This window comes from Vipera ursinii (genome assembly GCF_947247035.1).
Source record: "Vipera ursinii genome assembly, chromosome: 4".
NCBI lineage: Eukaryota > Metazoa > Chordata > Lepidosauria > Squamata > Viperidae > Vipera > Vipera ursinii.
Window position 1 is genome coordinate 2,391,304 of NC_139514.1, and position 15,108 is coordinate 2,406,411.

Genomic DNA, 15,108 nt, shown 5'->3' on the forward strand with positions numbered 1-15,108 from the left:
CCCCCTCCCCCTTCCTTTCCCCAAAGTTCAGGGCAAGGTAGAGGGAAGGCTGATTAAATAAAATAAAATAAAAATCAGGATCCTTCATCAGCACAATTCAAACCTGTGACGGAAGCACACTTTCCCCCCCCCCCTGAATAAAGAATCCAGTTTCAAGAAATGTGAGCATCGGCAGAGGCTTAAAATTGGTGTTTCAAGGATGCTGGCCAGTTGCGGGATGCTGGCTTGTTCTGATTCTCGGCAATCCCGCCCAACGGGGATGCCCACCCCCCTTTCTACCATACAGGCAGTCCCCGGCTTCGTTTAATGACCGTTCGAAGTTAACAACGGCACCGAAATATGTGACTTAGGACCGTTTCAGACACCGTCGCTGCATCCCCACAGGTCACGTGATCCAAATTCGGAAACCCCCCCTGGCAGCCGCCTCGTATTGATGACAGCTGCAGTGTCCCCCCCGGGCTCACAGGATCCCTTTTGCGACCAACTGACTAGCAAAGTCAGTTGGGGAAGCCGGATTCACTTAACGGCCGTGCTAGTAACTTGGCAGCGGTGACAGGAAAAGTCGTAAAATGGGTCAAACTTCGCTTAATGAATGTTTCGGAAATTCTGGGCTCAGCTGCGGTCATACGTCGAGGACTCCCTTTCATGTAGTCCTCCACTTATGAGCACAACTGATGAGCCAGGAATTTCCGTTACTAAACAGAACGGTTCTTAAGCGAGTTTCTGCTCCCATCCGTCCATCCATCCGTCTCTCTGTCTCTGTCAATCTAGGTCAGTGATGGCGAACCTTTTGGAGACCGAGTGCCCAAACTGCAACCCAAAACCCACTTACGTATCGTCGGGGGCCGGGTGGGCGTGGCCCATTGGGTGGGCGTGGCCCATTGGGTGGGCATGGCCCATTGGGTGGGCGTGGCCCATTGGGTGGGTGTGGCTGCGGTGGTAACGGCAGAGTGGGTGGGATTAAAAAGTTCAATCAATCAATTCCAACTTTGCGAGATCTTTTTTTTTCCCCACGAGAAGTTGAAATTGATCGATTGATCGAAACTGGGTCTTCTTTGCGCACGGCGGCGGAGGCCTAAAGCGAAAAGGTTTTATAAAACCCAGCTGAAGGCCTAGGACTGGGGTGTCGGCGCGCGTGCCCACAGAGAGGGCTCTGCGTGCCGCCTGTGGCACGCGTGCCATAGGTTCGCCACCACAAATCTAGGTCTTTCTCTCTCATCCACCTATCCATTCATCCATCCAACAAGATCATCTGTCTCTCTATTCAATATCCATCCATCTATCCTCTCTCTCTCTCTCTCCACTGTCGGTCGGTCAGTTGGTTGATCGATCCGTTTGTCTGTCTCTTATCTGTCTGTCCGTCTGTCTATTCTATCTATTAAATTTAAATGCCACCCATCTCATTTTGGCAAGCGACTGTGGGTTTTAGAGTCTCCCAGCCAATCAGTCGATTCCTAGAAAAAACTCGTCTTCCCGAACCTTTAATTTCTTATTCATTTAGTTTTTTCCATGCATCAAATTTAGAAACTGCATCTGTTAGTCACCAATTCTTTCTTTCTTTCTTTTTCTTTCTTTCTTTCTCTTTCTTTCTTTCTTTCTTTCTTTCTTTCTTTCTTTCTTTCTTTCTTTCTTTCTTTCTTTCTTTTTAAAAATGATTTCTGTCTGAGAACAACACGGAAGCTCTTGAGAGCCCTTTTTCCTTTTTTTTTTTTCCCTCCTTCATTTCAGGCCGGAGAGGACCCGAGCCGGGCTGCGGAAATGTCTCCCCGAAGGCCGATCCAGCCCAGTCCACGCCCGATGCCTCTTCCGCTGCCCGAAGAGGAAACGAAAAGGATCGCTCGGATCTTTTCCATGCAGTTCTCCAAAAAAGCATAAAGGCCAGCCGGGCCGAGTCCGCTGTATAAATCTTTCTGCAAAGGCAGCGTCCACAGGCCGCTGCGACTTCACCTGTCTAAAATGCCAGCTGCCCCGGATGCAAAGGAGGGGTCCCAGCAGGGCAAGATCCCTCTTCCCTGTGCCCCCCGCCCCCCCCGCCTTTGTTTGTGAAACAGCACGTAACAATCCAGCACTTTGTTCTCGTCAAGAGGCTGGAGACACGGGCAAGCCACGAGAACGCAGGTTGGCATCGCCTGCAACGGCCATCCGGAAGGCAACTTTGAGCTTGGAGTGGGCACCACCAGGACACCTAACGTTCTCCAGGCCATCTTCTGCCCTCGCCATTTTTTTTCCCCTCGGCATCTTATTCCTCCTGGCCTGAGCGTTGACGTGACTGGCACGGGAGCTGCGAAGATGCCCCTCTGGGCTAAATCACAGCCAGGGCCCCTGGCATAGCTGGGACCTCCCACCCACCCACCCCGTGGCAGCAGGGGAATCCAAAAATTTCTTCTTTCTTTCTTTCTTTCTTTCTTTCTTTCTTTCTTTCTTTCTTTCTTTTTCTTTCTTTCTTTCTTTCTTTTTCTTTCTTTTTTTCTTTCTTGCTTCTCTTTCTCTTTTGTTCTTTCTTTTCTTTCTTTCTTTCTTTCTTTCTTTCTTTCTTTTTCTTTCTTTCTTTCCTTTCTTTCTCTTTCTTTCTCTTTCTTTTTTTCTTTCTTGCTTCTCTTTCTCTTTTGTTCTTTCTTTTTTCTTTCTTTTCTTTCTTTTCTTTCTTTCCTTTCTTTCTTTCTTTCTTTTTCTTTTTTCTTTCTTTTTTCATTCTTTCCTTTTTTCTTTCTCTTTTTTTCTTTTCTTTCACTTTATTTGTTTCTTTTCCTTCCTTTCTTCCTTTTTCTCTTTTGTTCTTTTTCTTTCTCTTTTTCTTTTCTTTTTATTTGTCTCTCTTTTTCTTTTCCTTCCTTCCTTCAATTTTCTTCCTTCCTTCCTTTCTTTCTTTCTTTCTTTCTTTCTTTCTTTCTTCTTTCTTTCTTTCTTTCTTTCTTTCTTTCTTTCTTTCTTTCTTTCTTTCTTTCTTTCTTTCTTTCTTTCTCAAATATCAATGCCGCTTTGGAGCTATTCCACCTGCCAACCAAAACTGATGAGTAGCAATAGAAAGATAGTGTGGGGGGTGGGGGGGAAGCCTCATTGTAGCAGCAGAATTCATCCTTTATCCCATTTTGGTGTCTTTTTTTCGAGTGCCGGAGAGGAAGAGATTTATTCCAAACAGTCTCATCTCCCACTCAAGCACTCTGGATCCCGGGAGGCACTGTCCCTCCCTCTTTAAAAATCCATTCCGGAGCACCTGATTGCCTTTTCTTTTCATTTTTCTCCCGTGGAAAAAAAATCACCGTTTCTGGATTCCCCGCCTGGAGGAATTTGCAAGTGAAAGCCGAGTCTGGGGTAAAAAAGGCACCCTGAACGTTTCCTTAATTTTAATTTTTCTCCCCTAATTTTAATCCTTTTAAGTTCCAAGCGCCAGCCCCCTCCACTCCAGTGCAGGCCGGAGGAGTGCAATCTCTGGAAGGGATTGCGCAAGAGTTACAATGAACTGGGGTGCAAACAAGCCACTCCGTCCTCAGGGGATCGGGGACTGCTGCTGCTGCTGCTGCTGCAAAAAACACACACACACAAAAAAAGCAACCCACTCTAGGATGTGCAAATGCTCATCCAGGTGCGTATGTGTGCCTCTGATCGATTGTAGACCTTGATCTTCCTGGTTCGTCCGGTTTTTAACAACACGGGGAAAATTATCTCTCCAAACGGAAGCTAATTTATTTACGAAGAATTTGCTTTTTTCTATCATTATTTTTGCGATTCTGCGGTTTTTGTACAATAAAGACAAAAGTTACATTTTTACAAATTCAAGCCTTGTTTTCTTGGATAGCCACGTAACATTTCAGGCAGGAGAGCCGGGCAGCTCAACCCCTTTAAGATGCCTGGACTTCAACTCCCAGAATTCATGTGTGGCCAGGGAATTCTGGGAGCTGAAGTCCAAACGTCTTAAAGGGGCCAAGGTTGAGATACGTTGGAGTAGTAGACCCTTCCCTAAGGCTTTCCCTCTTTCTTGGGGAGGCTGTAAAATTTGAGTAGGCTGAGGAGATACCCAGGTTCTGTCTGGAGATAGTCCTCGACTTAGGACGAGTTGCTGGCCAACAATCCAAAGTCACGACGCACCTTCCCCAGGCTACCTACAACCCAGGTTCAAAGTTCCAATCAGGCCTGCATTTATAGTTGTTTGCAGCCTCCCACGGTCACATGATGAAAAAATATGGCTGTGCTCCATATTCACACGCACATCCAAAAAAGTTAACACAGTTTAATTATCATGGCTCTACTTTCTCAAAAATGCTGGTTTTTCCATCCAGTTGTGCACGCAGGGTGCAGATTTCCCCCTAAAAGTAGCCAGTAATCCGACTATTTCTGACTCCTTCTCCCCCAGGCGAAATACCGCAATTTACACCCATGGCAATTTCACGGTGTCGCTTCGCCCTTCCACCCTCTAACAATGGGGCAATTTTAATGTTTTGCCAGCCAGCCGGCCAGTTGCGAGAACATTTTTGCAACTTACTCGAGGCACGCAAATAAATGTTGCCTCTTGGCCTGAACTGTTTGTCCCAGAAACTCGAGAAGAGGCTGGCATTTTCCTCCTGCCCTTTGACGGCCAGATCCTGACCCAAAGGATGGCGGCTTGCAACACAAACGAGAAAACTTTTAAAAGAATTTCCTGTGACGTCCCCACAACCACAACTTCGGAGGTCGCACAATTTCCCGGGCCCCGGCTGCTGTTAACGGTAAACGATAAGCACACAATGTTCCTGACAAAACATCCCTAAATACGCAAAGGCGTGGCTGGCTTCCCTTCCGCAGAACCTGATCTGTGACGTTTCGCTAAGCAGCGGGGCTGGACTGGATGACCTCAAGGATCCGTTCCCGCTAGACAATTCTAGCTCTCCGGAGCATCCATTGGCAAAAGATAGAACCGAATGCCTTGCATGTTTGCGGACTTGCGGCACACCAACCAATACAGGTAGTCCTCGAATTACGACCCCGGTGGAGTCCAAAATTTCCCTCGTTAAGCAAGGAAGTTAAGTAGGTTTCGTCCCCTTTTACGACTTCATAGCGCAGTTGTGAATTACTGCAGCTGTTAAGCCAGTAAAACGGTTACTGAGTGGATCAATCTGGCTTCCCCAGATTTGCTTAACGACCGCATGATTCACTTAACAACCGTGGTGATTTGCTTAACCATGGGAAAAAGGTGGTAAATTCAGCGTGACTCGCTTAGCAGCCAGCTGGCACAGCAGTGGAAATTATGTCATAAGTCATTTTCCTAGATTGGCAGAGTCCCCAAAATAAATTTCCATCTGTTGCTAAACTAAGCTAAACATCTTCCTCAAGTTAACACAGACTCAGTTAAGGATGTTGGCACCTTTACCGCACTCCCTGGTGTGTTTGCACCGGACACGGTTAAATTGTTCGTCTGAATGCAGCCACCACACACTACAGAGGTGAGCAGCTTGGAAGGTTGGCAGAAAGAATGTGGGTGGTCCTTGACTTACGACCGCCATTCAGCTCAAAAGGTACGTTGTTAAGTGAGAATCTTGTTAGGTGAGTTTTGCCCCGTTTCATAACTTTTCCTGCCCCATTAAGGGAATCACTGCAGTTCTTAAGTTAGTAACGCCGTCGCTAAGTGAATCCGGCTTTCCCCATTGACTTTGCCTGTCGGAAGGTCGCAAAAAGAGAATCATGTGGCCCCGGGACACGGCGACCGTCATAAATACGAGTCAGTTGCCAAGCCTCTGAATGTTGATCACGCGATCAAAGGGAGGCTGCACTAACGGTCGTAAGCGTGCAAAAGGGTCCTAAGTCGCTTTTCCCAGTGCCGTTGTAACCTTGAACCGTCACTAAATGATCCGCTGTAAGCCGAGGACTGCCTGTGATCCTAAAACTCAACTCCCAGTCGCTGTTTCATGGCCTCGTGTCTCAGAAGACCCATACGGGATGAAAAAAAAACCCAGTACAAACAGTGATATTTCCATAGTAACATATGCCACCCCTATTTTTGGCCACAAACGCACACCGGTCGTGTGTGGGTGTGGGTGTGTGTGGGTGTCATTTCAGTCCTCGCACTGGCTGAACCCGCCACACGATGGGTGTTTTCATCCGTTGGCATCTTGTCGAAATGCCAGCCTGGCTGAGTTTATAAATGGGGATGGACAAGGATGACGAAGAAGAGTCCCGGCGTAGATTTGAGCCGGGTAAAAAAAGGTTCCCTGCTCCTCGCTTGGACCAGCCGGATCGTTGATTGACGAACGGTTTGATTAGCAATTATTGAAAGAAATCGTTTTGGCAAGAAGATTCTTCCAGCTGTGAATGCGGCAGACCAGCCTGAGAATTGGGAGAGAAAAATTATCCCGGTCCAGGTAGAAATTCTGTTTTTACTGCTTAGTTGCAGGCAGTTCTCGACTTGCAATCAGTCGCTTAGTGACTATGATTTATCGATGGTTGTTTGTAACTTAGGTTTAATGATAACTATGATTATGACCTATCTATCACTTATTACTTGCTGTTTTAAACTGTGAGCTTAGGCACCAGAGACAAATTCCTTGTGTCTCTGATCATTGGCCAATAAAGAATTCTATTCTATTCTATTCTATTCTATTCTATTCTATTCTATTCTATTCTATTCTATTCTATTCTATTCTATTCTATTCTATTCTATTCTATTCCATTCTACTCTACTCTACTCTATTCCAATTCTATCCTGTTCTGTTCTAATTCTATTTTCTATTCTATTCTATTCTATATTTCTATTCTATTCTGTTCTGTTCTATTTCTATATTTCTATATTTCTATTCTATTCTATTCTATTCTATTCTATTCTATTCTATTCTATTCTATTCTATTCTATTCTATTCTATTCTATTCTATTCTAATTCTAATTCTAATTCTAATTCTAATTCTAATTCTATTCCATATACAACCCCCAGCCTAAATCCATCTGACACAGTGAGATATGGAGGAACCCCTTTGAAAGAAAACTGCCACAAAGAAGGATGTTGGCCTTGTGCAGTGCCACAAAACTCCCACCTTTTATAATCTTGTCAACAAGAGTTTCTGTCAAGGATGAAACTTTGGCAGCTACGTGTCTCTGCGTTTCAAGTTCCGCCGACGTGGATCAACTACTTCGATTAAATTTCGGTCCAGCGTAAATTATAGCGATAGTAGCAATCATCGCAGTTGTTGTTGTCGTCGACTTTATTTTTATTTATTTTTTCTCCTAGGTTCCGTCCTTCCCCCTAAAGGGCAGAGCTGTTTCTGACTCAGACATCACCATTTTTTAGATAACACCCAAAGAAGGATTTCTGGAGTGGAGACTGTAGTTGCCGAGAAGGATGGTTGGTCTGAAGCCCACCGACATCCCACCCTCAGCGCCCATCAAATTCCTCAGCGCTGGCACAGCCGCCTGCGTTGCTGATCTCTGCACGTTTCCCTTGGACACAGCAAAAGTCCGGCTCCAGGTAGGTCCCATCCAGAAGGGCACCGTCACTAAAGGAGACGATGATGGCAAAGAACATAAATCCTTTCATTCTCCACCCTTCAGTCGGAACGGAATGAAGCTTCTCGGATGAGGAGCGAAACCTCTTCAAGCAAAAAGAAAAGAAGTCCAGTTGCCTTTGGGGGGAAAAAACAACACTTTTGGGGTCGCCGAAGGAGAACGCTAGGGACAAGCAGGGGCAGTGAAGTGTGGAAGCATACAAAGGAAGGATGGGAAGGGACCTTGGAGGTCATCTAGTCCAGCCCCTCGCCAGGGCAGGGATCCATTAGTCTGACAGCTGCTCAATGCACATGTATCATTTTTCCTCCTTTTCTGAAAGATATAAATAGGAGTGCATCTTTTTGCCTGTAGGCGTCTCTTCTTATTATATTCTAGAGCACAGGGGTCTTCAAACCTGGCCCTTTTATGACTCGTGGACTTCAACTCCCAGAATCCCTCAGCCAGGAGGGATTCCTGGCTGAGGAATTCTGGGAGTTGAAGTCCACGAGTCATAAAAGGGCCAGGCTTGAAGACCCCTGCTCTAGAGAGAATTTCTTTAACGCACATTATGCACAGTGTTAACCCTAAATACTATAGTGAGCCTTGATTATTGGTTTGTGGGGGGGGGTTTGGTCTTGTGTTCGATGAGCGATGCTGGCTGGGGAATTCTGGGAGTTGGAAGTCCCAGGTGTCTTAACCTTGCCAAGGTTGAGAAACTGCGGTTCAGACCCATGCCAGGATGATAACACCCACCCAATCTCTCGTTCTCGTCCCAGATCCAGGGGGAATCGAGGACCTGCAAGGCGAGCAGGCAAGTGAAATACAAGGGGGTCTTCGGCACCATCACCACCATGGTGAAGATGGAAGGGCCCAAGAGCCTCTACAAAGGGCTGGTGGCTGGTCTTCAGCGGCAGATGAGTTTCGCCTCGGTACGGATTGGACTCTACGACTCCGTGAAGCAGCTCTACACACCCAAGGGCTCCGAGCGTAAGTCTGGCATCTGGCATAAGACTCCTCCTCCTCCTTCTCCTCATCTCTGCAAATCCCATTCCCTTCTAGCACTGATGATGTTACCTAGTTGGGTCATGAAACGTCTGCAAGGAAACCACCCAGCTCAGAGAGAACCAAGGATCCCACAGTGTGTCTTCCTTCCTTCCTTCCTTCCTTCCTTCCTTCCTTCCTTCCTTCCTTCCTTCCTTCCTACCTTCCTTCCTTCCTTCCTTCCTTCCTTCCTTCCAGCACTGATGATGTTGTCTAGTTGGGTCAGGAAACATCTGCAAGAAAAACACCCAGCTCAGAGAGCACCAAAGACCCCACAGTCCTCCTCCTCCTCCTCCTCCTCCTCCTCTCTTCTTCTTCTTCCTCTTCTTCTCCTTCTCCTCCTCCCTTTCCTCCTCCTCCTCCCCACCTCCTCCATCTCCCCCTCCTCTTCTTCTCCCTCTCCTCCTCCTCGCCATCCTCTTTTTCCTTCTTTCCTGCTCTTCCTCCTCCTCCTCTGCCTCACCCATATTCTCCTCTTTTTCTTCTCCTCCCTCTCTGCCTGTCCTCATCTATCTCCTCCTCTTCCTCCTCCTCCCCCCCCTCAAGAGCTTAATAATCCTCATCACCAACGGACCCCTTCCCTAATTTCTCCTGGACGCTCTCAGACCTTCGGGATAGACCGAACCAGGAAACAGAGTCCACCAGAAATAAAAACTGCGTTGTAGCTCCAGCCTCCAACAGCCTGCGTGTGTTCCCCTCCCCCCCACCCCACCCGCCTCTTACACCAAAGAGAATCGAGGAAAGGGATCTTGTGTTTCTTTCTCACCCTTCCCTGTTTTCCTGGACCCCACTCAGGCTTTGCTATCGGCTTCCGCACAGCTTGTCCAACGTCCTCTCTGTGCTCCTCTAGAGAGCAGGGGTCCCCAACGGCCTTGGGCCGTTCAAACCCGGGCTGTGGAAGTGGTGGGCGAGTGACCGCGTGCACGCACGCATCCGCGCTTGTGCGAGCGGTGGGCAAGCTCGCGTGTGCGAGCTCCGTACACGCTTGCGGCGGGCAGCAAAGCCGCAAACGTTGGGGAGCTGCGCTCTAGAGTAACTGTCCCTTTCTCCCTCGTCCCATCTCAGAGGCCAGCATTTTAACCCGCCTCCTTGCCGGCTGCACCACCGGCGCCATGGCGGTGACCTGCGCCCAGCCGACGGACGTGGTGAAAGTCCGCTTCCAAGCCCACATCCAGCTGGTGGGGGCTCCCAAGAAGTACAACGGGACAGTGGACGCCTATCGAACAATCGCCCGGGAAGAAGGGGTCCGAGGCCTCTGGAAAGGTACCTGTCCACATCTGGTTCCCGCCCCTCCCCCCCCAAAAGCGATTTTGGAATCCAAAAACTTTCCTTCTCCATCACCAACATTTCCTTTCGTCCCTGGCAGGGACCTTCCCCAACATCACTCGTAACGCCATTGTGAACTGTGGGGAGATGGTGACCTATGACCTCATCAAGGAGACCCTGCTCAAACATCACCTGATGACAGGTAAGGAGAGTTGAGGAGAGGATTGGATAGAAGAATGGAATGGAATGGAACAGAAGGGTTGGACTAGATGAACTCTTGAGATCCCATTTCAACCCTGTTATTCTTTTCTGGATACACAGAGGGAGTCACAATTCAGGGGAAGCTCTGCCTTTGATCTTTTCCATACAGGTAGTCTTAGACCACAGCAAAATTTGTTAACCAGGTATCGCCCCATTTTATGAGCTTTCTTGCCACAGCTGTTAAATGATTCACGGCAGTTGTTAAGTGAGTAACCGGGTCGGAGAAGGACAGCCAAAGGGCCCAGATGTGGCCAGGCCATAAAATGCCCTGGTCTGTATTAAATGGTTGCAACCATTATATCAACAAAACTTTTTAAAAGAGGAGAGACAGGTCGTCCTCGACGTACGACCATGATGGAGCCCAAAATGTACCTTGGTAAGCGAGAAATTTGTTAAGTGAGTTTCGCCCGTTTTACGACCTTCCTTGCCACATTTGTTAAGTGAATCACTACAGTTGTTAAATTAGTCAATGGTTACTAAGTGAATCCGGTTTCTCGCTGGAGTTTGCTTGTCGGAAGGTCACAAAAGGGGATCACGTGACACACACACACACACACCGGGATGCTGCGACCATCATAAATGTTGTTGTTGTTAGTTGCGAAGTCGTGTCCGACCCATCGCGACCCTATGGACAACGTTCCTCCAGGCCTTCCTGTCCTCTACCATCTTCTGGAGTCCATTTAAGCTCACGCCTGCTGCTTCAGTGACTCCGTCCAGCCACCTCCTTCTCTGTCGTCCCCTTCTTCTCTTGCCCTCAACCTTTCCCAGCATTAGGCTCTTCTCCAGTGAGTCCTTCCTTCTCATTAGGTGGCCAAAATATTTGAGTTTCAGCTTCAGGATCTGGCCTTCTAAAGAGCAGTCAGGGTTGATCTCCTCTAGGACTGACCGGTTTGATCGCCTTGCAGTCCAAGGGACTCGCAGGAGTCTTCTCCAGCACCAGAGTTCAAAGGCCTCGATTCTTTGGTGCTCAGCCTTTCTTGCGGTCCAGCTTTCACAGCCATACATTGCAACTGGGAAGACCACAGCCTTGACTATACGCGCTTTTGTTGGCAGGGCGATGTCTCTGCTTTTTAGTGTGCTGTCTAGATTTGCCATGGCTTTCCTCCCAAGGAGCAAGCGTCTTTTAATTTCTTGGCTACAGTCCCCATCTGCAGTGATCTTGGAGCCCAGGAAAATAAAATCTGTCACTACCTCCATCATAAATAGGAGTCAGTTATCAACAGTGGTAGGGTTCAAATATCTGAACAACCGGTTCTATGCATGGATGCCACTTCCAGAAGTCCATTCTGGGCCTGGGCATCCAAGGCCTAGAAGGATTTCCAGAAGTGGCGTCCATGCATTTCTGGTGGGCTGTTCTAGGCCTGGGAGGCCTGCTCCAGGCCTCCCAGGCCTCAAACGGACTTCCAGAAGCGGTGTGCATTCAGCCGGTTCTCCGAACCCAACAAAAAATTAGCTCCCGGTACTCCCGAACCAGTGCGAACTGGCTGAATCCCACCACTGGTTATCAACCCTCGGAATGTAACTCACATGACCGTAGGGAATGCTGCAACGGTCCTCGGTGTGAAAAAAAATGTCCCTTTTTTTCGGTGCCGTCATAACTTGGAACGGTCGCTAAGCGAACTGCAATGAGTTGGGGGCGGCCTGGAGAATTCTTGGTGAAGGCAATGCGCCGGGCACCTTCTCTCCAGCCTCTAAGGCCCATCGTCCTGAGCGTCTTCCGCTCCCTTGTCTCCCCAGATAATTTCCCGTGCCACTTCCTGGCGGCGTTCGGAGCCGGTTTCTGCGCGACGGTGGTGGCGTCGCCGGTGGACGTGGTCAAAACGCGGTACATGAACTCCGGCGCCGGACAGTACAAGAACGCCTTGAACTGCATGCTGACCATGGTGGTGAAAGAAGGACCCCGTGCTTTCTACAAAGGGTGGGTGACTGGCTCCCCTCACCACGAGGAGGGGCCCCTGCTCCTCCCCACCCGTCCCCCCAAAAACCTCCTTGGGGGACAGATTGGGATACAGCTAGTCCTCGAATTACGACCGTTCATTTACTGACTGTTCAAAGTTACAACGGCAGTGAAAAAAGCGACTGACAGAAATAGCATTCAGGAATTAGAACAGGACAGGACAGAACAGAACAAGAACATATGGAATAGACTATAGCAAATAGTCTATTCCATATAGACTATATGGAATATAGAGCAGGGGGTTGGACTAGATGACCTCCAAGGTCCCTTCCAACATTATTATTATTATTATTATTATTATTATTATTATTATTATTATTATTATTATTATTATTATATCCCTGATCCCAAATGAGTCCTGATAATTCTTTTTTAATTTTTGTAATTTTGTATTTTATTCTTGCCCTGTTCACCGCCCTGAGTCCTTCGGGAGAAGGGCGGTATAGAAATATTATTAAATAAATAAAATAAATAATAATCCCTGATTATTACATCCCTGTTCCCAAATCCACACCACTGCAGGTAAAGAAGGAGACGGCAGGTCAAACTCAACCTCGGGGCCGCCATCTTGACTTTTTCGACCTCCTGGACACAGAGGCTTGTGCATTCTCCGCTCTCGGGCGCCGGCGATTAAATCCCTTTTCTTTTCTTTATCTTTCTTTTTCCCCCAGCTTCATGCCATCTTTCTTACGGCTGGGATCCTGGAACGTAGTGATGTTCGTGTCCTACGAGCAGCTGAAGCGGTTGATGGTTTTGGCTCAGGTCTCTTGGGAAGCCCCCTTCTGATCCGATCCGGGCCAGGGTCTCCTCCAGCCGAAGAGAGAACTACAAAGGGTGGGGGGGGGGACTTTTAAACTCTGCAAACAGTTCTTGCCGTGATGGCAAGCCTACCTATCAATTATATTAATTGCTGCCCACGCTGTGCCCATTAAGGCACGAGACTACACACGCTGCAAGAAGACTTTTTATCATGTTAACGAGCCGCAACTAGACGTGGATCACGCATCCTTGCTCAGCAAAGCCGACCAGATGTGGGTCAGATAGCACGGGGTCTCCGGGAAAGGATCCCGAGAGGTAAGGATCCTAAAAATGCTACCAGGCCACCGTATCTTAGCTTGCTTGATCCATATTTCTGAAACACCTGAAGAGCTGTGCTTTCCCCCCCCCCCAAAATCAGCCCCTGGAAGACGGGTGGAATTCTGGGAGTTGAAGTCCACCCCTCTTCCAGAAGCCAACTTTGGAAAACATTGTGTTAGACTGCAGGGGTCTTCAAACATGGCCCTTTGATGACTTGTGGACTTCAACTCCCAGAATTCCTCAGCCAGCATGGTTGGCTGAGGAATTCTGGGAGTTGAAGTCCGGGGGGGGGGGAAGTCTTCAAACTTGGCCCTTTCATGACGTGTGGACTTCCACTCCCAGAATTCGTGCCTGGCTGAAGTTGAAGTCCACAAGTCATGAAAGGGTCAAGTTTGAAGAGCCTGTGTTAAGAGTAACAATTTGCAGAGGTTGATAAACAGGTAGCTTTGCCTGCAAACAAAACGCAGTGGGGAAAAAAATACTGCGCAAACAAAAAAATGTTTTCTCTGCCGGTCAATTTTTCTCTAAGAAGGGTGGTTGGTAATACTTAGCTTAGCCAACGGTTGCTCTTCCTACTCTGATAATATTAAGATGGAGAACAAAGAGAGAAGCAACCCAGAAATAAGGAGAAATTTCTTGACAGTCAGAACAATTAACCAGTGGAACTACCTGCCTCCAGAAGCAGTGAATGCTCCAACTCTGGAAGTTTTTAAGAAGAGACCGGACAGACATTTGCCTGAAATGGTGTAGGGTTTCCTGCCTGAGCAGGGGGTTGGACTGGATGACCTCCAAGGTCCCTTCCAACTTTTTATTTTTATTTTTAATTATTGTTATTGTTTTTATTATTATTATTATTATTATTATTATTATTATTATTATTATTATTATTATTATTATTACAGAATGAGGGCTGCTTTAGGATTTCTGTGATTTTCTAGTGCTGTGAAGCTTGAAACATTTCATGTTTTCTTTTTATCAGAACATCCCAAGTATTGATTGACTTACCACTTTGTTCCGCGCTCAAAACACTTTTTTTAAAAAAAAATATGCAAAAATTTTGACCGCTTTGGCTGAACCATCTTCCTTTCTCCTTTCTTTTTCTAGTGAAGGTGAAAACCGGTGGAAAAAGAGAGCCTGTTTTCTGAAATCCCGCTAGGAAACTCCGCTATCAAAATAAATTATAATAACAAATTAGATAGGAAACCAAGGGCTCCCTCCCACTACAGACTTTGTCCCCAGCATTGTACATTTTCCCTTTTTCTCTCAATAAACTTTTTTTTTTAAAAAAATGCAAATATATCTCAGATTTATATCAGTATCGCTTATCACAATGGCTTACTCACAATTATTTTTTTGACAGAAGTCAGAATTCATATAAAAATGGGGGTGGGTTAACCGATCTGAAAAGGACCAAAAAAATTGGCATAAATTATGATTACCTAATATGAAACTCGGCAACACGCTGCAATCCACCTGGACAAGCACACAATATCCAGTCATGTGACCATGTGTGTGGTTTTGTGTGTGTGTGTGTGTGTGAGTGAGTGCGTGCGCGCAGCCCTCAGAACCAGGTTATAAGTAGCTTTTGGGGTGTTCAGCGTAACTCTGAACAGTCGCTAAGCGGGTAGTCCTTAAGTGAGGATTACTCGTACTTTTACATGTGTGTGAATAAGAGCCTTGGTGTAAGCCGCCCTGAGTCTTCAGAGAAGGGCGGGATATAAATGGAATTAAAATAAAAATAAATAAAATAAATATTCATTGTTTTCTTAGGACAATTTTCACTGAATTGTATGGAGAGATTTCTAGCCTGATTCTTTTCCACTTCCAACAACTGAGTTATTCTTAGTTAAGAAGAGACTAAAATAGGGATTTTTTTCCCCAAATCTGGCAACTTTACAATGCGTGGACTTCAATTCCCAGAATTCCCCCCAGCCAGCATGGGGAACTCTGGGAGTTGAAACCGACACATCTTAAAAGTTTGAAAAGCGCTAGAATTTTTCTGAAAGGGACCGAGTTTTTGATGGGGGAAAAGAAATTTGAAAGATTTTGACAGGGGTTT

General features: G+C 46.9%; 2 protein-coding genes across 2 annotated transcripts in view; both read left to right on the forward strand.

Annotated features, from left to right (window-relative positions):
* Window positions 1–2,541, forward strand: part of C2CD3 (C2 domain containing 3 centriole elongation regulator) — a gene marked incomplete at its 5' end in the record, with an annotated part of 41,776 nt that extends 39,235 nt beyond the window's left edge. The window contains one exon of the mRNA XM_083362585.1: window positions 1,729–2,541. Coding sequence (XP_083218711.1) covers window positions 1,729–1,875 — 147 coding nt within the window. The 3' untranslated portion in view covers window positions 1,876–2,541. The remainder of the gene's footprint in view (window positions 1–1,728) is intronic.
* Window positions 2,542–6,157: 3,616 nt separating this feature from the next.
* Window positions 6,158–14,331, forward strand: LOC310640069 (putative mitochondrial transporter UCP3). Its single transcript, XM_083362169.1, has 8 exons — window positions 6,158–6,332; window positions 7,254–7,430; window positions 8,224–8,434; window positions 9,554–9,751; window positions 9,855–9,956; window positions 11,753–11,933; window positions 12,644–13,046; window positions 14,154–14,331. Exons 2-7 carry the CDS (start codon window positions 7,305–7,307, stop codon window positions 12,756–12,758), a joined length of 933 nt encoding a protein of 310 aa, XP_083218295.1. The 5' UTR covers window positions 6,158–6,332; window positions 7,254–7,304; the 3' UTR covers window positions 12,759–13,046; window positions 14,154–14,331.
* The last annotated feature ends 777 nt before the right edge of the window (window positions 14,332–15,108 follow it).

Coding starts and splice junctions, on each gene's coding strand:
- LOC310640069 (XM_083362169.1), top strand. CDS start 7,305: ATGGTTGGTCTGAAGCCCACCGACATCCCACCCTCAGCGCCCATCAAA. Junction 8,435..9,553: donor CACACCCAAGGGCTCCGAGC/GTAAGTCTGGCA, acceptor GTCCCATCTCAG/AGGCCAGCATTTTAACCCGC. Junction 11,934..12,643: donor CCCCGTGCTTTCTACAAAGG/GTGGGTGACTGG, acceptor TTTTTCCCCCAG/CTTCATGCCATCTTTCTTAC.